Genomic DNA, 21,619 nt, shown 5'->3' with positions numbered 1-21,619 from the left:
GCTGGGGCAGGAGGATCCCTTGAGCCCAGAAGTTTGAGGTTGCAGTAAGTTGTGATTACAGAACTGCGCTCCAGCCTGGCCAACAGAGCAAGACCCTGTGTCTTTTACTGAAAAACAAAACTCAGTAATTACTTAAAGGTTTAAATCTTAAAAATATGTGCAAAATTCCTATGCTGAAAGTTATAAAACATTGATGGAAAGAAATGAAAGAAGACCTAAATAGGTATAGATATACTGTGTTCATGGATTAATGTATTTTCTCTGAACCCATCTATAAACACAACTCCATTCCAGCAGGGTTTGTTTTTTTTTTTTTTTTTTTTTTGGTAGACTCAACAAGCAATTACAAAATGCATATTAGAAAAGCCAAGCAACTAGAACAATTCTGAAAAAGAATATAGTTGGAAGACTCATATCACCTGACTTCAAGAGTTACCTATAAAGCTACAGTAATAAGACAGTGTGGTATTGTACATAAATCAATATAGCAGGAATATAATCACATATATAGTCAATTGATTTCTGACAAGACACAAAGGAGGAAGGATAGTCATTTCAATAAATGATGCTGGAACAGTTAGATAATCAAGTGCAAAGAAATGAAACTTCATTCCTCGCACCATATACAAAAATTAACTCAGATCATATCTCTAAAGGTAAAATATAAAATTATAAAACTTCTAAAAGGATACATGGGGGGCCAGGTGCAGCAATTCATGCCTGTAATCCCAGCAGTGGGAGGCCGAGGAAGGCAGATCACTTGAGGTCAGGAGTTGGATACCAGCCTGGCCAAGATGGTGAAACCCCCGTCTCTACCAAAAATATAAAAAATTAGCTGGCTGCGGTGGCACGCACCTGTAATCCCAGTTACTCAGGAGGCTGAAGCAGGAGAATCGCTTGAACTTGGGAGGCAGAGGTTGCAGTGAGCCAAGATTGCTCCACTGCACTCCAGCCTGGGCAACAGAGCGAGACTCCATCTCAAAAAAAAAAAAAAAATTAGGCCGGGCGCGGTGGCTCAAGCCTGTAATCCCAGCACTTTGGGAGGCCGAGACGGGTGGATCACGAGGTCAGGAGATCGAGACCATCCTGGCGAACACCGTGAAACCCCGTCTCTACTAAAAAATACAAAAAACTAGCCGGGCGAGGTGGCGGGCGCCTGTAGTCCCAGCTACTCGGGAGGCTGAGGCAGGAGAATGGCGTAAACCCAGGAGGCGGAGCTTGCAGTGAGCTGAGATCCGGCCACTGCACTCCAGCCCGGGCTACAGAGCGAGACTCCGCCTCAAAAAAAAAAAAAAAAAAAAAAAAAAAATTAAAAAATAATAATAAAAGGATACGTGGGGGAAAAAATCCTTGTGACTGAGGCAGGCAAAGATTTCTCAGATATTTAAGGCTAAATAATATTCCATTGTATATGTACAAACCACCTTCCGTTTACCCAATCATCTGTTGATGGATACATGGGGGGAAAAATATTTCATCCTTGTAAAAGCTAACTTCATCTGCAGGACAGGTGGTACCTGCACCGCACTTGGGGAGACACTCCTATTCAGGACAGAATTTGCTCAGGGGGTGAGCTGGGTGAGGGCCATAAGTGGGGGCAGATCAGAGTTGAGCAGGTAAATAAAGGGGTTCCCTAACAGAAAGCAGGAAGTCCAGCTCCTGCCGTCAAAATTCTGCCTGGATGGTTGTGCACGTGTCAGGATGTGCAGCCCTGGAAGAGCCCTGTCTCTTCTAAAGGAGAAATCGGACTAGCATCCTTAGGACTGATAGACAACATCTGACGGGGGAGAGGAGCTTGCCAAGTGGATCTGAACCCCTTAAAGTCTCGCGGCAAATTCTCTGTAAGAGTCAGTTTCCTCAAACGTTTGTGAATCTTTGTTCAGAGAGATTACACAAGACATCAAGTAAGAGAAGGAGAGTGCTGGTTTTAAAAATCGCACCGGCCGGGCGCGGTAGCTCACGCCTGTAATCCCAGCACTTTCGGAGGCCAAAGTGGATGGATCATGAGGTCAGGAGATCGAGACCATGCTGGCTAACAAGGTGAAACCCCGTCTCTACTAAAAATACAAAAAATAAATAGCCGGGCGTGGTGGGCGCCTGTAGTCTCAGCTACTTGGGAGGCTGAGGCAGGAGAATGGTGTGAATCCGGGAGGTGGAGCTTGCAGTGAGCCCAGATCATGCCACTGCACTCCAGCTTGGGCGACTAAACAAGACTCCGTCTCAAAAAAAAAAAAAACCAAAAAACCAAAAAACCGCACCACTGGGCCAGGGGGTAATCCCAGGGCTTTGGGAGGCTGAGGTGGGATGATTGCTTGAGGCCAGGCGTTCCAGACCAGCCTAGGCAACAAACCTTGTCTCTATAAAAAATAAAATAGGCCAGGCGCGGTGGCTCATGCCTGTAATCCCAGCACTTTGGGAGGCTGAGACAGGTGGATCACCTGAGGTCAGGAGTTCGAGAACAGCCTGGCCAACGTGGTGAAACCCTGTCTCTACTAAAAATACAAAAATTAGCCAGCTGCGGTGGCGGGCGCCTGTAATCCCAGCTACTTGGGAGGCTGAGGTAGGGAACCCGGGAAGCGGAGACTGCAGTGAGCTGAGGTCACACCATTGCACTCCAGCCTGGGCAACAAGAGCGAAACTGTCTCAAAAAATAAATAATATAATAAATACAATAATCTCACAATTTGCTACGTACCGCTCCTGGGCCCACTGAAGTGTGATTTTCAAAGTGATTGAGATTTCCTTTCTCCAATAACCCACACCTACTCCTCTGCTCTGGCCTGTCAGCTCCTTCCTCCACCAACGCCTTCCCCTTTACCAGTGAGCCCTCACTGGACTCCAAGGCGGAAAAGCAAGGGTCCAGGCGGGCGTCCCTTCCCCGGGGACTAGTACATCACCCACACAGAGCCCGCGCGGAGAGTGGAGAGGGCAACAGAGACCCGGGGCACGAGGGAAGGCGGGACCCATGGCGTGGGGCTGCCCGGGCCAACCGACCCTATCCAAGCGCCGAGCCTGAGGGCCCCGTGGAGTACGGTGAGCGGGTCCCTGGGGACGCCAGTGTCGCGTGGCCCCTGTGACTAAGCATTCGAAGGGGCAGCCAATCCCACGCTCCTTCAAGTGCATCCCGGGCCACGCCATCTTCTACCCCAGCTCCCAGCCCGGGGTGCCCCCTAGTGGGGGCGCGGGGAGGGCTCAGGTGGGGGAAGGCGGGGTGTGATGTGGGGTGGGGGAGTGGGGGTAGGGTGGGCTGCGGCTGGGGTGCAGGTGGGAGTGGAGATAGGGGTGGTGGTGGGGTGTGTGGGGGGGATGAAATGTCGGGGTGGAGGTTTAAGTGGGGGGGTGGGAATGAGGACGGGGTGGGGACAGGGGTGAGGGTGTGACTGTGGGGCGGGCAGGGATAAGGAAACGGGTGGGAGCTGGGGCTAGGGTAGGAGTTGGGGGTGTGTGGGGTGGGAGTGGGATGGGGTGGGAAGGCAGTGGGGGCACGGCATGGCCAGATGGAATATAGGGGGTTGGGGTGTGTGGGAGTGGGATGAAGTGTGTGGGAGTGGGATGGGTGGGGGCATAAGTGTGAGTGTGGGGGTGGAGCTGGGTGGGAGTGGGTGTGGGAGGATATGTGGGCGGGGCGGGGAGTGGGCATGGGGGATGTGTGGGCGGGGCGGGGAGTGGGCATGGGAGGATGTGTGGGCTGGGGGAGTGTGGGCGTGGGGGGATGTGGAGGATGTGTAGGGCGGGGGTGGGAAGGGGACATGTGTAGCGCTGGGATGGGGGGAGTGGGTGTGGGGGGCTGTGTGGGACTCGGGTTGGGGGCTGGGGTGGGTGTGGGGGGCTGTGTGGCGATGGGAGGCTGTGCCGGGGTCGGGGGTGCGAGGCTCTGCAGGGTGTGGGAGACTGTGTGGAGTTGGCTTCGCAGCGCTCACCTTCAGCACCAGGAGCTGGAGCATCCTCCTGGCGCCGGAGGGCAGATGGGCCCCCTCGCCCTGGAAGTCCCCTGCCGTCATGGGCGAGGCTGGCCGCGTCCGCCCCCGCCAGGCCCCCGCCGCGAGTGCTTTCCTTCCCTCCACGTTTAGCGCCTCGGCCCCCCGTGGCAGGTGCCCCACACTCCTCGTCCCCAGGAGCCCTCGCGGACCCCGGGGTCGGCCCGAGGCGACGCGCTCCGTCCTGGCAGTGACACAGCCCCTCGCTCGGGGCTCCCTGCCCGCCTGGCCTCGGGCCTACAGCACCGACCGGATGCCCGCGCACGCCCAGCAGGCCTTAAGGCGTCGTAGACCACGTGGTCCACCCAACCGCCCAACAACGCCCTGCACAGCGCCACGCGGTGGCCGGGAGGACTGATGGGCCGAGGCCCCGGGAGGCCCGGCTTGGGGTAGCGTGATTCGCTCATTTGCCGCTGGCAGGAATCCCCAGACCCCAAGGACACTCGCCTGTTCCTGGGAGGGATAGAGGGGCCGCGTGCGGCTGAGTCCGTTGGAAACCACCTTTGCAAAATTGTAACTGAGGAAACTGATGGTGAAAGAAATCAGACCTAACCAACTCCATCTTGCTTCTAATTTAAGCTGTCCTTGTTTATGCCTGGGCGGAAGCCCGACTAACTTTGGGAAGGAATTCAGTCCATGGTTTGACTCTGAAACAAAATTGATAAAAGCCTGTGAACCCTGAAAATGTGAGACAGGTGTCAGTTCATTCAGAGAGTTTATTTTGCCGGCAGGGCGAGGTGGCTCAGGCCTGTAATCCCAGCACTTTGGGAGGCCGAGGCGTGCGGATCACCTGATAAGGTTAGAAGCTGGAGACTAGCATCGTCAACATGGTGAAACCCCGCCTCTACTAAAAATAGAAAAATTAGCCAGGCATGGTGGCCCATGCCTGGAATCCCAGTTACTTGGGAGGCCGAGGCAGGAGAATCGCTTGAACCTGGGAGGCGGAGGTTTCAGTGAGCTGAGATCGGGCCACGGCACCCCAGCCTGGGGGACAGAGCGAGGCTCTGTCCCAAAAAATAAAAATAAAAAAATTCACCAAGGTTGAGGACATGCGCCCCTGACACAGGAAGTCCTAATGACATTTGCCAGAGGTGGTCGGGGCACAGCTTGTGTTAAAGTTGGAGGGTGTCCAGGTTCTTGGTGTCTTGAAGAAAGAATTTGACAAAACGCACACACAAAGCAAGGAAGGAATGAAGGGTTTTATTGAAAAAGTACACTCCACAGCACGGGAGCGGACCTGAGCATAGGGGCTCAAAGTCCCCGTTACAGAATTTTCGTGAATTTAAATACTCTCTGCTTGGAGTATGCCCGATGTAAATGAAGACGGTGAAGTAAAGTTATGAAGTCATTTACTGGGTGTATGCCCTATGGAGACGATATTTCCCGTTATAGCTGAAGTGTGAATCGGCCTTATGTTCCCTACCTCCAGACTCTATTTTCCTGCCTCACTTAGTTTTATACATTTTAGGGAAGCATAAGACAACAATCCTTGGATCAGCTCAGTGGATCAGCTGACACCACCCACACCGATAATCTGCTTCAACCTGTTCTGCCGTCCCAACCAGGAACAGACAACAGCAAGAAAAACTCGGACAACCTCTGATTCCATCTTCAACCTGGCCAATCAGCACTCCCCACTTCCCAAGCTCCTGCCCGCCCAATTGTCTTTAAAAACTCTGTTCCTTGAAGGCTCAGAGAGATTGATTTGAGTAATAATAAAACTCCAGTCTCCCGCACAGCCGGCTCTGCATGAATTACTTTCTCCATTGCAATTCCCTGTCTTGATAAATTGGCTCTGTCTAGGCAGTGGGCAAGGTGAACCCATTAGGTGGTTACAAGTTCATCATTTTATTTTCAAAGAGACAGGGTATGGCTCTGTTGCACACACTGAAGTGCAGTGGCACAATCATGGCTTACTGCAGCCTTGAATTCCTGGGCTCAGTTGATCCTCCAGCTTCAGCCTCTCAAGTAGCTGGGACTATAGGCACGCACCACCACGCCTGGAAAATTTTTAAATTTTTTTGTAGAGATGGGGTCTCACCGTGTTGCCCAGGCTGGTCTCGAACTCCTGGGCTCACGCCATCCTCCTGCCTCAGCCCCCTGAGCAGCTAGGATTACAGGCATGAACCACCATGCCGGGCCCTCAGTTGGTCCTTGTTGCCTGCCAGGGGGCCCCTGTCTTCCTGCTTTCTCTAGTCCAGCCCACACCTGTTAAATGCTGTGAGATGGAAGCCCTGGTGGCAAGGAAGAGTCCTGGTCAGCCACGAATCCCTGGGTCTTCGTGGCCTCCTGGCAACATTTCCACTTGATCTGCACCTTCTGGAAAGGTTCCTGGTCCTGGGTTTCTTCCCAGCTGCCCTTCAACTGGCAGGGCTCTCCGAGTTGAAATGAGTTAATTTGCTAGTAAGGGAACCAGCAAGATGTCAAAAGACTGCAACAGTTGGAGAGAGCATGGAAATTGTGGAGTTACATATTTGGGGAACAGAATGCTCACGTAAGCATGCAGTTCTATAAGAAAACTGGATTGCACGAGGTCCCACAGATAACGTGCACTTAAACTCTCAGGCAGGATGGTTGGAGAGGAAAGGTGTGTAGCTGCCAGTCGGGAGAAAAACACAGCTGCAAAGTGCATGATGTTCACCTGTTCCTGAAATTAGGTTGACAAGGCCTCACCTCCAGTCAAGGCACCTGGTATGGCCAACTCACCTGAAAGCTCAAGACCTCGCCAAAAAGAGATGGAAAACGACAGGACCTGATTTAAACAGGAGGTCCTGGCTGGGCGAGGTGGCTCAGGCCTGTAATCCCAGCACTTCGGGAGACCGAGGTGGGTGGACCACTTGAGGTCAGGAGTTCGAGACCAGCCTGGCTACTATGGTGAAGCCCTGTCTCTACTAAAAATATAAAAATGAGCCAGGCATGGTGACCGGCACCTGTAATTCCAGCTACACAGGAGGCTGAGGCAGGAGAATCGCTTGAAACAAGGAGGCAGAGGTCGCAGTGAGCTGAGATCATGCCACTGCACTCCAGCCTCGGCAACACAGTGAGACTCCATCTCAAAAAATATATATAATAAAATAAAATAAACAGGGGGTCTTGTAGCCAGGTGCAGTGACATGTGCCTGTAGTCTCAGCTACTTGGGAGGGTGAGATGGGAGGATCCCTTGCCAGGAGTTGGAGCCCAGCCTTGGCAACAAAGCAAGACCCCATCTTTTTTTTTTTTTTTTTTTTTTTTGAGACGGAGTCTCGCTCTGTCGCCCAGGCTGGAGTGCAGTGGCCGGATCTCAGCTCACTGCAAGCTCCGCCTCCCAGGTTTACGCCATTCTCCTGCCTCAGCCTCCCGAGTAGCTGGGACTACAGGCGCCCGCCACCTCGCCCAGCTAGTTTTTTGTATTTTTTAGTAGAGATGGGGTTTCACCGTGTTATCCAGGACGGTCTCGATCTTCTGACCTCGTGATCCGCCCGTCTCGGCCTCCCAAAGTGCTGGGATTACAGGCGTGAGCCACCGCGCCCGGCCGCAAGACCCCATCTTAAACAGAAAGTCCCAAAACAGTTCCCAATCCACAAAGATGGATAATATAGACTTCTCCCAGTTCTTGGTTTGGAGAGACCCTTTTTTCTTTGACTGGATCCTGTGCTACAGTACGGTATTTCCCAATCTTTTTACAACATGGCTCACAGAAAATGGAAATATTTGTATATTACACTCCCACAGTCAAAACACTCACTGCCCTGGGGCTCCAGTCACCCAGTCTCCCCAAGGTTGAAAGGGGTCCTCATTTATACTGTAACCTGCCCTCCTCCAACCCTGGCGCTAGCAGAAAACACTTTTTTAAAGATGCGCAAGGCTTCCTTTTTCTTCGCCGTGTCTCATGGTGCTGATTTTTTTTTTTTTTTGAGACAGGGTCTTGCTCTGTTGCCCAGGCTGGAGTGGAGTGGCACAATCTTATCACTACTCACTGCAGCCTCTATCTCCTGGGTTCAAGTGATTTTTCCACCTCAGTCTCCTGAGGAGATGAAACTCTAGGGGTGCACCACTATACCCAGTTGTTTTTTGTTTTTTGTTTTTTTTGGTTTTTTTTTTTTGAGACAGTCTCGCTCTGTCGCTCAGGTTGGAGTGCAGTGGTGCGATCTCGGCTCACTGCAATCTCCACCTCCTGGGTTCAAGCGATTCTTCGCCTCAGCCTCCCAAGTAGCTGGGACTACAGCCATGTGCCACCACACCCAGCTAATTTTTGTATTTTTAGTAGAGACTGGGTTTACTATATTTACCAAGCTGGTCTCAAACCCCTGACCTTGTGATCCGCCCACCTCAGCCTCCCAAAGTGCTGAGATTACAGGTGTAAGCCACCATGCCCAGCCCACCCTGCTAATTTTGAATGTTTTTTATAGAGACGTGGTCTCCCTATGTTGCCTAGGCAGGTCTTGAACACCTGGGCTCAAATGATTCTTCCACCTTGGCCTCCCAAAGTGTTGGGATGACAGGTGTGAGCCGCCATGCCCTGCTGAATTTTGTTTTTAACTTTAAAAATATTTCTGGCCCAGCACAGTGGCTCACATCTGTAATCCCAGCACTTTGGGAGGCTGAGGCAGGCGGATCACTTGAGGTCAGGAGTTCGAAACCAGCCTGGTCAAATGGCGAAACCCTGTCTCTACTAAAAGTACAAAAATTAGCCAGGTATGGTGGTTCACGCCTGTAATCCCAGCTACCTGGGAGGCTGAGGCAGGAGAATCACTTGAACCCAGGAGGCAGAGGTTGCAGTGAGCCAAGATCGTACCACTGCACTCTAGCCTGGGCAACGAAGTGAGAATGTGTCTCAAAAAAAAAAAAAAAAAAAGGAAAAGAAAAGAAAAACTGTGTGTCATAAATGCCATCAACATCAGCAATCTGAGTTCTAAAACAGTATTAATTTTTCAGCTCATATTATTTGGGGTTACGGGGTATGGGCAAGGTACTGCTATAGGTATGAGGTCATGTGACAAGTCTCCCAAAAGGAATTCTTGGAAGGAGACAAGGTTCATTCAGATTAAAAACAACAACATACAGGCCAGGTGCAGTGGCTCACACCTGTAATCCCAGCACTCTGGGAGGCTGAGGTAGGTGGATCACTTGAGGTCAGAAGTTCAAGACCAGCCTGGCCAACACGGTGAAGCCCCGTCTCTGCTAAAAATACAACCATTAGCCAGGTGCAATGGCACGTGCCTGTAATCCCAGCTACTCAGAAGGCTGAGGCAGGAGAATCGCTTGAACCCAAGAGGCAGAGGTTGCAGTGAGCTGAAAGAACGCCACTGCACTCCAGCCTGGACAACAATGTGAGACTCCATCTCAAAAACAAAAAACAAAAAACAAAAAACAAAAAACAAAACAAAGCATACATGAAGGAAACATGGTGTGAAAACGATCTTTTCTATGAAGAAAAACTAGTCATATTACTTTATGATGACATCTTCTAATATCACCCTCTGAGCCATGGCAACTCCAGTGAAGAGGGAGTTGGCCGTGGCACTAACCAGCTGCGTTTCTGTTTTCTCACTGGCAAAATCATGGTGTTCACTGAGGTCCCTTCTAGCAGCAACATTCTAGTAAACTTTGAGAGTCAAAAGACAAAGCAAGGCTGGGCATGGTGGCTCATGCCTATGATCCTGGGCACCTTGGGAGGCTGAGGCAGGCAGATCACCTGAGGTCAGGAGTTCAAGACCAACCTGGCCAACATGGTGAAACTCTATCTCTACTAAAAATACAAAAATTAGCTGGGTGTGGTTGCAGGTGCCTATAGTCACAGCTACTTGGGAGGCTGAGGCACGAGAATTGCTTGAACTCAGGAGTTGGAGGTTGCAGTGAACTGAGATTGCACCACTGCACTCCAGCCTGGGCAGCAGAGTGAGTCTCTATCTCAAAAAACAAATCAAAAGACAATAATAATTTTTGTAGACTTTGTTTTTGTTTTTTTGAGACAGAGTTTTCCTCTTGTCACCCAGACTGGAGTACAATCTGGGCTCACTGCAACCTCCGCCTCCCGGGTTCAAGCGATTCTCCTGCCTCAGCCTCCCAAGTAGCTGGAATTACAGGCATGTGCCACCATGCCTGGCTAGTTTTTTGTATTGTTAGGAGACGGGGTTTCACCATGTTGACCAGGCTGGTCTTGAACTCCTGACCTCAGGTGATCCACCCACCTCAGCCTCCCAAAATGCTGGGATTATAGGCATGAGCCACCGCATGCAGCCAACTTTTTTTTTTTCAATTGAACATAATTTCCCATTTTTGTAGATCCAAAAGGCAGACAAAATAATAGTATTTGTGGTTCTCAAAATTTACATATTGGAACCACTTATTGAAAAAAAAAAGATTTTACTTTAGATTGGGTATCTCACCCTTGGTCAGGTAATTCTTTGTTGAGGGTGGTGAGACTGCGCATTGCAGGTTGTTCAATTGCATTCCTGGCCTCTCCCCACTAGATGGTAGTAGCATACTCCCCCACCCCACCCACTCTGCCCACAGTTTCAACAACCAAAAATGTTTCCAGACAGAGCCAAATGTTCCCTAGGGCAAAAGGGCCCAGGTTGAGGACCGCAGAGCTAGATATAGTTCTCTAATCTGGATTAAATCATACATATAAACTTTATTCATCATTGTCTTTATGTTATAGTAGGACAACTAAGGCATTTCATAAAATATGAAATCAGTTGTACAATGCATGATACAGTCAAAGATCTGGCCATGGAATTGGTGTCTTAACTATCATTTCTCACCTTTAATCAATAAACATTCTTCCTCTTTAAAGATGATGAAAAATTACTCATATTAAATACAGTAAAAATAAACATCATTAATCAAATACTACATTTCTAACCTCTTTACATTCATGAGCACTGTGGAAACAAACAATGATGGTTTTTGTTATGGCTTTATGTTTCTTTAAAATACTAACTAGGCCAGGTGTGGCGGCTCATGCCTGTAATCTCAGCACTTTGTGAGGCCGAGGTGGGCAGATCACCTGAGGTCAGGAGTTCGAGACCAGCCTGGCCAACATGGTGAAACCCTGTTTCTACTAAAAATACAAAATTTAGTGGGACATGGTGGCGCACGCCTGTAGTCCCAACTACTCAGGAGGCTAAGGCATGAGAATCGCTGGAACCTGGGAGGCAGAGGTTGCAGTGAGCCAAGATTGGGCCACCGTACTCCAGCCTGGGTTCTGGGCAAGAGTAAGACTCTGTCTCAAAAAAAAAAAAAAAAAAAAAATCTGGGTGTGGTGGCTCACGCCTGTAATCCCAGCACTTTGAGAGGCCAAGGTGGGCAGATCACGAGGTCAGGAGATCAAGACCATCCTAGCTAACACGGTGAAACCCCATCTCTACTAAAAATACAAAAAAATTAGCCAGGCATGGTGGTGGGCATCTGTAGTCCCAGCTACTCGGGAGGCTAAGGCAGGAGAATGGCATGAATCCGTGAGGCAGAGCTTGCAGTGAGCCGAGATTATGCCACTGCACTCCAGCCTGGGTGACAGAGCAAGACTCTGTCTCAGAAAAAAAAAAAAAAGAAAAGAAAAAAGAAATACTGAATTGCAGTAACTTTTATAGGCACAAACTTTCTTAAGTTTCAAGCAAATGAAATTCAACCCTCATTATTCATGAGGACTTCAAGTAGGCCATTTTACCAACAAGCTTGAGCACCCTACAAATGGCTCTTACTTACTACAGAGTTCTTAGGATAAACGTGCTTATGCTTTGACTGAACAGTCACATGGATATCATAAAGGTGGCGATTGTGTATCACTATCCGGTGAAATTGCTTGCCTTCCTTCATGATTTCCTCAGTCTTTTTTTCAGTAGACATAAGATTTTCCAAAAAGTCTGAATCTTCTAAATATAGCTCATCACCTGAAAAAGGATAAAATTTGATTTTATTTTTTTTTATTTTTTATTTTTTTTGAGACGGAGTCTCGCTCTGTCACCCAGGCTGGAGTGCAGTGGCCGGATCTCAGCTCACTGCAAGCTCCGCCTCCCGGGTTCACGCCATTCTCCTGCCTCAGCCTCCCGAGTAGCTGGGACTACAGGCGCCTGCCACCTCGCCCGGCTAAGTTTTTGTATTTTTAGTAGAGACGGGGTTTCACTGTGTTACTCAGGGTGGTCTCGATCTCCTGACCTCGTGATCCGCCCGTCTCGGCCTCCCAAAGTGCTGGGATTACAGGCTTGAGCCACCGCGCCCGGCCTTTGATTTTATTTTTAAATACAATATTATTTTTCACCATGGCAGAAGGGATAAAAATTTAATTCCATCGAGTATTATTTTATAAATCACTCCAATATATTAGGGACATACAAATCAGTATTTATTTTGATCTATTTAATATGTCTGGAACTGAGATAGTTGTTAAATCATTATTTATTTTGATCTGTTTAATATGTTTGAACTGAGATAATTGTTAACTAATCTAATTCTATGAGCTTACCTCAATTTCTTTATTGTGTTTTTTTGGTCTTTTTTTGTTTTTTTTTTTGAGATGGAGTCTCACTCTGTTGCCCAGGCTAGCATGCAGTGGCGCGATCTCGGCTCCACCTCCAGGGCTCAAGCTATTCTCATGCCTCGGCCTCCCAAGTAGCTGGGATTCCAGGTGCCTGCCACCATGCCTGGCTAATCCTTTGTATTGTTAGTAGAGACAGGTTTCGCCGTATTTACCAGGCTGGTCTCAAATTCCTGATCTCAAATGATTCACCCACCTCAGCCTCCCAACGTGCTGGGATTACAGGCCTGAACTACTGCACCTGTCCTCTTTCTTGTGTTTTTAATATCCCCTCACAACGCCCCAGTCAAGAGTTTTCTTTGGGCTCATAAACATCTATGACTGGTATGTTTCCACTGTGAACTGTAATTGTTTTACTAGTTTATGACTCTCTTTATTCTATTCAATACTAAGATTGGCCTTGATATCCATATACGTTTGGTGTTTCAAAGTGGGCTGTTCTTAACATCTTTGGGTTAATTTAGAAAAATTACATCAAAACTGCTAAACTGGTCAGATGCGGTGGCTCACGCCTGTAATCCTAGCGCTTTGGGAGGCCGAGGCAGGTGGATCATGAGGTCAGGAGATCAAGACCATCCTGGCTAACACAGTGAAACCCTGTCTCTACTAAAAAATACAAAAAATTAGCTGGGCGTGGCGGCGGGCACCTGTAGTCCCATTTACTCGGGAGGCGGAGGCAGGAGAATGGTGTGAACCTGGGAGGCGGAGCTTGCAGTGAGCCGAGATCACGCCACTGCACTCCAGCCTGGGCGACTGCACTCCAGTCTGGGCAACAGAGTGAGACTCTGTCTCAAACAAACAAACAAACAAAAAAACTGCTAAATTTCCCCCCTGTAGGTTAAGTAACAAATCTTTTTTTTTGAGACACAGTTTCGCTCTTGTTGCCCAGGCTGGAGTGCAATGGCGCAATCTCACCTCACTGCCACCTCCACCTCCCGGGTTCAAGCGATTCTCCTGCCTCAGCCTCCCAAGTAGCTGGGATTACAGGCATGTGCCACCACGTCCTGCTAATTTTGTATTATTAGTAGAAACGGGGTTTCTCTGTGTTGGTCAGGCTGGTCTCGAGCTCCCGACCTCAGGTGATCCACCTGCTTTGGCCTCCTAAAGTGCTGAGATTACAGGCATGAGCCACCACGCCTAGCCATTTTTTTATTCTTTTTTGACAGAGAGTCTTGCTCTGTTGCCCAGGTTGGAGTGCAGTGGCACAATCTTGGCTCACTGCAACCTCCATCTCATGGGTATAAGCAATTCTCCTGCCTCAGCCTCCTGAGGAGCTGGGATTACAGGCGTGTGCAACCACACCTGGCTGATTTGTTTTTTTTTGTATATTTTCAGTTGAGATAGAGTTAACATTTTTATTTTATTCATAATTTCATAATTCAAAGTTTCAATTGAAATTACATTCAATTGAAAAAAAACAAACTTGGCTGGGTGCAGTGTTCAAGCCTATAATCCCAGAATTTAGGGAGGTTGAAGCAGGTGGATCACCTGAGGTAAGGAGTTCAAGACCAGCCTGGCCAACATGGTGAAACCCTGTCTCTATTAATAATACAAAAAAATTGGCCAGGCGTGGTGGCACACGCCTGTAATTCCAGCTACTCAGGAGGCTGAGGCAGGAGTATTGCTTGAAACCAGGAAGCAAAGGTTGCAGTGAGCCCAGATTGCACTCCAGCCTGGGTGACAAGAGCAAAACTGTCTCGAAAAAAACAAAAAACAAAACAAAAAAAGCTCCCTAATTCAAATTAGATGACAACTTAAGAGTTCTTGTAATTCAAACTTAAAATGCAAAAACCTGAGAAATCGGCCAGGCGCGGTGGCTCATGACTATAATCCCAGCACTTTGGGAGGCCAAGGTGGGTGGATCACAAGGTCAGGAGTTCAAGACCAGCCTGGCCAAGATGGTGAAACCCCATCTCTACTAAAAAAAAAAAATACAAAAATTAGCTGGGCTTGGTGGCGGGCACCTGTAATCCCAGCTACTCGGGAGGCTGAGGCAGAGAATCGCTTGAACCTGGGAGGCAGAGGTTGCAGTGAGTCAAGATCGTGCCACTGCACTCCAGTCTGGGTGACAGAGGGAGACTCTGTTTCAAAAAAAAGAAAAAGTGAGAAATGACATGAGAAAGACCTTTGTCAATGTCTAGGAAATATATTAATATAAATGTATGTGTATGTATATGATATTACACAGAATTTCTGGTTATAATAATATGGATATTTTATAGGCTTTGATCTTACTTAGCTAATACCTGTAGACTACAAAACACAGACTGTAATTCCTGTCTCTATGTTGGGCAATACTGCCATGCAGCCCAGGGCACTGAATGTGAATACTAACCAAAGCACTGATGCTTCACTGGCTTACCTGGTAAAAGATGGACCATCCCATCAGCAGTTAACAAGATGATAGGCAGCCACCTTTCCAGTCCTTCTAATGCACGACCCAAACAAAATTTGTGCAAGTCAGAGAAAGAGGCAAAGTTTGCAAGTCTTCTCACTTCGTAGAACTGTGGGGGTGCCAACCAAATTTCTTTTGATAAGAAACTTTCAGTTGTCTCCAATGGAGATGACCACTGTGAAAGACAAAAGCAGGGTTTCCTAAGGTTTACGCCATAGATAATGTGAGACTTGAGATAGTCACATCTGTACCTAAGGTAGAATTGAATGTGTAAAATGAATTCATTAATGCACGCTGTGAGATCCCTCCAAGACAACATGAAAAGATTCAGTGAAGAAAGCTGGGTTGATCCTCTTAAGAGGTTGCTTACTGGGACACTGATCCTCAGAACTAGTAAATAAACCAGGGCAGACCGCCGAGGCTTGACCTGGGAGAGCTGTTCAGCCTAAGAGGTGGGAGATGCAGAGAGGGTAAGGTGGTTCTGGTCCCTGCTGAAAGAAGAAAGACTCCAAAGGGTAAACTCATCACAGTAGATTGAGAATTTGGTGCCTGTTCATTCCTCCAGGAAATGGGTACTTGGCTAGATCCTGAGGATATAATGATGAACACCACAAAGCTCTCCTAGGCCGTATGGGGACTTGAGCAACCAAAATGCTTTGTGATGTGGTGATGTGTGCCACATGGTACAACAGTGGTGAAGCTTCAGGAGCAACAGCAGCTTTCAGGAAGTCACCCGGCATGACTCAGCCTACAGTCGAGAGAGTAGTAACTTGGTAGGGTTTCAGCCAGGCAGTGTTTGCCCAGTAAACTTCAGTGGCTTCATTCTACAACCTGCTGTCCTTCCTGAGCCTTCTTTCCATAGACATTGAGATAAAAGGAGCTGATTCAATGGATACGGAATAACCTCAAAGGTTTTTTTTTTTTTTTTGAGACGGAGTCTCACTCTGTCACCCAGGCTACAGTGCAGTGGTGCGATGATCTCGGCTCACTGCAAGCTCCACCTCCTCGGTTCATGCCATTCTCCTGCCTCAGCCTCCCGAGTAGCTGGGACTACAGGCACCCGCCACCACGCCCGGCTAATTTTTTGTATTTTCAGTAGAGACAGGGTTTCACCGTGTTAGCCAGGATGGTCTTGATCTCCTGACCTCATGATCCACCCACCTCGGCCTCCCAAAGTGCTAGGATTACAGGTCTGATGTTTTTTTTTTGACCGAGTCTCGCTCTGTCGCCCAGGCTGGAGTGCAGTAGCGCAATCTCGGCTCACTGCAACCTCTACTTCCCGGGTTCAAGCAATTCTCTGCCTGAGCCTCCCGAGTAGCTGAGACTACAGGCACCCGCCACCATCCTGGCTCATGTTTGTATCTTTAGTAGAGATGGCATTTCACCATCTTGTCCAGGCTGGTCTTGAAATCCTGACTTTGTGATCCACTCACCTCAGCCTCCCAAAGTGCTGGGATTACAGGTGCGAGCCACCGTGCCCAGCCATACGGTTGTTCTTTAGTTGGTTTACTAAATATCCACTTATACACCTAGGATAAACTGATTCTTACCCCCAAAGGATTTGGAATTGCTTTCTGCTTCAGATGGCTGTAAGTCAAAGGTTTGCAAGCTCGTACATGCTTAAACGTTGACGGCGAAGCCTGTGAAGCCTTCACATTCCCAGGGCCCTGCTATGGCGTCCAGCAATCTATGAATTCAGTGAGTCCGCTAATCATTCTGCAGTTGGCCAAAACGGCATTTAAAAAACAGAGCTCTGGGCCTCAAAGGACCACCCAATCTCTCTATGTGATTTCCAAGGCAACCGTATGAGTTCAGTGATAACAATGAAGACAAAGGGTTAAATGGCAGGCATCCACCCACTTGATCCAACCTGTTCAGGTGAGTCCAGACCACAGGTTACAATACCTTATCACTTAACTGATTACTTCTTACTAGTAAAGCAGTGTACAAAATGCAATGCTTTCCTGCTGAGTGCAGTGGCTCACGCCTGTAATCCCAGCCACCTGGGAGGCTACAACGGGAGGTGAGTCCTACCATGGCCAGGGTTACTGCTTAAAGGGAATTCCCGGGCTGTGACCCAGGGAACAAGAGACTAATCAGAGCCTGGGATTTTCACTGACTTGAGACACAGCTTGGATTTTGGGAAGTCCACACAGCAGAATTTGGGAAGCAGCATACAGTCGTCTCCGCTTATGCAAGAGGGATACTTTCCCAGATCCCTAGGGGATGCATGAAATTAAGGAAGTGCTAAGCCTTATACAAACTATGCTCTTCCTACACATACACACCTATGATAAAGTTTAATTGATGAATTAGGCCCAGTAAGACATTAACAATAACTTATTATTATTATTTTGAGATGGAGTCTCGCTTTTGTTACCCAGGCTGGAGCGCAATGGCACGATCTCTGCTCACGGCAAACTCCGCCTCCCGGGTTCAAGCGATTCTCCTGTCTCAGCCTCCCGAGTAGCTGGGATGACAGGCATGTACTACCACGCTCAGCTAATTTTGTATTTTTAGTAGAGATGGGGTTTCTTCCTGTTGGTCAGGCTGGTCTCGAACTCCCGACCTCAGGTGATCTGCCCGTCTTGGTCCCCCAAGGGGTTGGGAATACAGGTATGATCCACCGTACTCAGCCAACAATAACTTATAATAAACTAGAACAATGAAAGCAATTCCTGTAATAAAAGTTAGTGAATGTGGTCTTTCTCTGTCTCCAAATATCTTAATATTTTCAGACCTTGGTTGATTGAGGGTAACTCAAACCATGGAAAGAGAAACCAAGGGTAAAGCTGTACCTGAGAGGAAAGACCTCCAGAGTAGAGCTCTAGAAATCTGTGTAGGGTGCACTTGAATCTTCACTCAACACTTATCCATGTATGCATAAGGTGAAACCACGTGAGACCAGGAAAGAATGATGCCTCTTTTTTTTTTTTCCTATGATTAGTATTTTACTTTACTGACCACTGTATACACAAGGAGAGAATGATTTCTGAAGAAAGAACAATTACCTGAGAGCTTTAAGATTAAACTCCCAGAGCTCACCTGGGGCCAAGGATTATTGGAATTCCTTCCAATCACAGTGGAGCGATCATGTTGAACATAAGCAGCACTCAAGTAGACCTTATAAGGGTCACACATTTAGAAGTGCAGCTAATGGCCAGGTGCAGTGACTCACGCCTGTAATCCCAGCACTTTGGGAGGCAGAGGTGGGCGGATCACCTGAGGTCCGGAGTTCAAGACCAGCCTGGCCAACATGGTGAAACCCCGACTCTACTAAAAATATAAAAATTAGCCAGGCGTGGTGGCACGTGCCTGCAATCCCAATTACTTGGGAGGTTGAGGCACAAGAATCACTTGAACCAGGGAGGTGGAGGTTGCAGTGAGCCAAGATCACGCCACTGCATTCCAGCCTGGGTGGCAGAGTGAGAATATGTCTCAAAAAAAAAAAAACAGTGCAGCTATATTAGCTCTAGAATAAAAGCTACTATAGTCCCATGCTAACATCATTTAAAATCAGTTAAAATTAAACCTCAAGACAATTAAGGTAATTTGCAATCACTTAACTGCTTGCTAAGAAATGTCCAATACTCGAGGCCGGGCGCGGTGGCTCAAGCCTGTAATCCCAGCACTTTGGGAGGCCGAGACGGGCAGATCACGAGGTCAGGAGATCGAGACCATCCTGGCTGACACGGTGAAACCCCGTCTCTACTAAAAAATACAAAAAAAAACTAGCCGGGCGAGGTGGCGGGCGCCTGTAATCCCAGCTACTCGGGAGGCTGAGGCAGGAGAATGGCTTGAACCCGGGAGGCGGAGCTTGCAGTGAGCTGAGATCCGGCCACTGCACTCCAGCCTGGGCAGCAGAGCGAGACTCCGTCTCAAAAAAAAAAAAAAAAAAAGAAATGTCCAATACTCTCTCTCTTTTTTTTTCCTAGACCAGCCAAGGTCCAATATATATATATTTTTTTTGACGAAGTCTTGCTCTTGTCCCCCAGGCTGGAGTGCAATGGCACGATCTCAGCTCACTGCAACCTCTGCCTCCCAGGTTCAAGCAATTCTTCTGCCTTGGCCCCCCAAGTAGCTGGGATTACAGGCACCTGCCACCACACCCAGCTAATTTTTGTATTTTTACTTGAGACGGGGTTTCACTATGTTGGCCAGGCTGGTCTAGAACTCCTGACCTCAGGTGATCCACCCGCCTCGGCCTCCCAAAGTGCTGGGATTACAGGCGTGAACCACCATGCCTGGCCCAAAGTCCAGTGCTCTTTAAAGGAATACGACAAGATCCAGCACTCAACAACATAAAGTCACAATATCCAACATTCAATAAAAACTGCAAGACATGATGAAGCGAGAAAACATTATCCAAAACTAGAAAAAAAATAAGTCAACAAAAACAGATCCAGAAATTATAGCAATGATTAAGTTAGCAGAAAAGGGCATTAAAAACAATGCTGTAAGTATGTTCCACTGGTTTAAAGATACAAAGGAAAACATCAACATGATGAAAGAAATAAAAAATATTACCTGCAAGAGACTAGGCATGGTGGCTCACGCCTGTAATTCCAGTACTTTGGGAGGCTGAGGCAGGCGGATCATGAGATCAGGAGTTCGAGACCAGCCTGATCAACATTGTGAAACCCCATCTCTACTAAAAATACAAAAATTAGCTGGGCGTGGTGGCACATGCCTGTAATCCCAGCTATTCAGGAGGCTGAGGCAGAAGAATTGCTTGAATCTGGGAGGCGGAGGTTGCAGTGAGCCAAGATCGCACCATTGCACTCCAGCCTGGGCGGCAGAGCAAAACTGTCTCAAAAAAAAAAACAATTACCTGCAAGAGTGGTAACAGACCTCTCATAAGAAATTTATGCAAACTAGCAAACAAGGGAGCAATATTTTTAGGTACATAAAGAAAAAAACCTATCAACCTAGAATTTTATACCTAGCCAAAGTATCTTTCAAAAACAAAGGCAAAATAGTTATTTTCAAGCAAGCAAAAGTTAGAGGACTCATTGTCATAGGATCTATGCTACAAGAAATATTAGAGAAACTTCTTTAGGCAGAAGGATACCAGAGATAGATTTAGAGCTACACAAAGGAATAAAGAGTGCTAAAAATAGTAAATATGTGGCTGGGCATGGTGGCTCACGCCTGTGATCTCAGCACTTTGGGAGGCCCAGCTGGGTGGATCACCTGAGGTCAGGAGTTTGAGACCAGCCTGGCCAACATGGTGAATCCTCGTCTCTACTAAAAATGCAAAAAGTAGCTGGGTATGGTGGTGGGTGCATGTAATCCCAGCTACTCAGGGGGCTGAGGCAGGAGAATCGCTTGAACCAGAGAGGCGGAGGTTGTGGTGAGCCAAGATTGTGCCACTGCACTCCAGCCTGGGTGACACAGTAAGACTCTGTCTCAAAAAAAAAAAAAAAAAAAAAAATAGGCTGGGCACAGTGGCCCACGCCTGCGATCCCAGCATTTTGGGAGGCTGAGGCAGGTGGATCACCTGAGGTCAGGAGTTCAAGACCAGCCTGACCAACATGGAGAAATCCCATCTCTACTAAAAACACAAATTAGCCAGTCATGGTGGGCGCATGCTTGTAATCCCAGATACTTGGGAGGCTGAGGCAGGAGAATCACTTGAACCCAGGAGGCAGAGGTTGTGGTGAGCCGAGATGGCACCATTGCACTGCTGCCTGGGGAATAAGAACGAAACTCTGTCTCAAAAAACAAAGGTAAATATGCAGGTAAACATAAGACATTTTTTCTCATTAAGACTATGGTCTAGGCTAGGCAGGGTGGCTGATGCCTGTAATCTCAGTACTTTGAGAGGCCGAGGTGGGCGGATGACCTGAGGTCGGGAGTTCGAGACCAGCCTGACCAACATGGAGAAACCCCGTTTCTACTAAAAATACAAAATTAGCTGGGCGTGGTGGCATATGCCTGTAATCCCAGCTACAAGGGAGGCTGAAGCAGGAGAATAGCTTGAACCCGGGAGGTGAAGGGTGCAGTGAGCCAAGATCATGCCATTGCATTCCAGCCTGGGTGAAAAGAGTGAACCCTGTCTTAAAAAAAAAAAAAAAAAAAAAAAAAAAAAGATTGATGGTCTAAAGCAAAAATAATCAGAGTGTATTGTAGAGTTTATAATAAAAGTCAAATGTATGACAACAATAGCATAAAGGATAGGAGAGAAAAAACAAGTATACTATTGCAAGGTTCTAACTCTATAAATGAAATGAAAAATGTATATTGCAAATTTTAGAGCAACTACAAAGAGACATAGTAAGTTAATAATGGAAATAAAATGGTCATAAGAAAAACAGTACAAATAGATGGGGAAAAAATGAGTAGTAAGATGGTAGATTTGAATCTAACCTTGTTGACAATAACAAATATAAATAAACACTCCAACTAAAAAGCAGAAGTTTTTATATCAGATAAAAAACAAGACTACATGCTGCCTACAAGAAACATACTTTTTTCTCTTTTTTCAGAGATGGAGTCTCACTCTGTCACCCAGGCTGGAGTGCAGTGGCATGATCTTGGCCCACGGCTACCTCTGCCTCCTGAGTTCAAGCAATTCTCCTATCTCTACCTGTATGAGGGTTCAGTCAGGCTGGTGGGAAAAAATTTAGTTATACTAGCCAGAAACCCTCCTGGAAGGCCTGAGAGTTTGCATAACTTCAGTAACAGATCTGGCTGAAGGCAGCCTAGTCCATTTACCGTTAGTTAAA

At 47.7% G+C, this 21,619-nt stretch overlaps 2 protein-coding genes across 9 annotated transcripts in view; both read right to left on the bottom strand.

The window, feature by feature from the left end:
• Positions 1 to 7,204, bottom strand: part of LOC105495592 (tudor domain containing 12) — a 107,967-nt gene extending 100,763 nt beyond the window's left edge. For 2 of the 7 annotated variants that reach the window (XM_071085971.1, XM_071085974.1), the window contains exon 1: positions 3,921 to 7,204. In XM_071085971.1, coding sequence (XP_070942072.1) covers positions 3,921 to 4,001 — 81 coding nt within the window. In that variant the 5' untranslated portion in view covers positions 4,002 to 7,204. Of the gene's footprint in view, positions 1 to 2,695; positions 3,027 to 3,920 lie in introns of those variants that run through there. The other 5 variants (XM_071085973.1, XM_071085975.1, XM_071085970.1 and 2 more) reach the window with 4 other exon arrangements.
• Positions 7,205 to 10,574: 3,370 nt separating this feature from the next.
• Positions 10,575 to 21,619, bottom strand: part of LOC105495594 (nudix hydrolase 19) — a 22,129-nt gene continuing 11,084 nt past the window's right edge. The window contains exons 2-3 of one of the 2 annotated variants that reach the window (XM_011765331.3): positions 14,859 to 15,066; positions 10,575 to 11,852 (exon numbers count right to left, since the gene is read on the bottom strand). In XM_011765331.3, coding sequence (XP_011763633.2) covers positions 11,647 to 11,852; positions 14,859 to 15,066 — 414 coding nt within the window. In that variant the 3' untranslated portion in view covers positions 10,575 to 11,646. Of the gene's footprint in view, positions 11,853 to 12,140; positions 14,578 to 14,858; positions 15,067 to 21,619 lie in introns of those variants that run through there. The other variant, XM_071085982.1, reaches the window with a different exon arrangement.

The sequence above is a fragment of the Macaca nemestrina genome, chromosome 20, assembly GCF_043159975.1.
Source record: "Macaca nemestrina isolate mMacNem1 chromosome 20, mMacNem.hap1, whole genome shotgun sequence".
Lineage (NCBI taxonomy): Eukaryota > Metazoa > Chordata > Mammalia > Primates > Cercopithecidae > Macaca > Macaca nemestrina.
The sequence above is the reverse complement of the archived record's forward strand: the minus strand, read 5'-3'. Positions and strand labels throughout refer to the sequence as shown.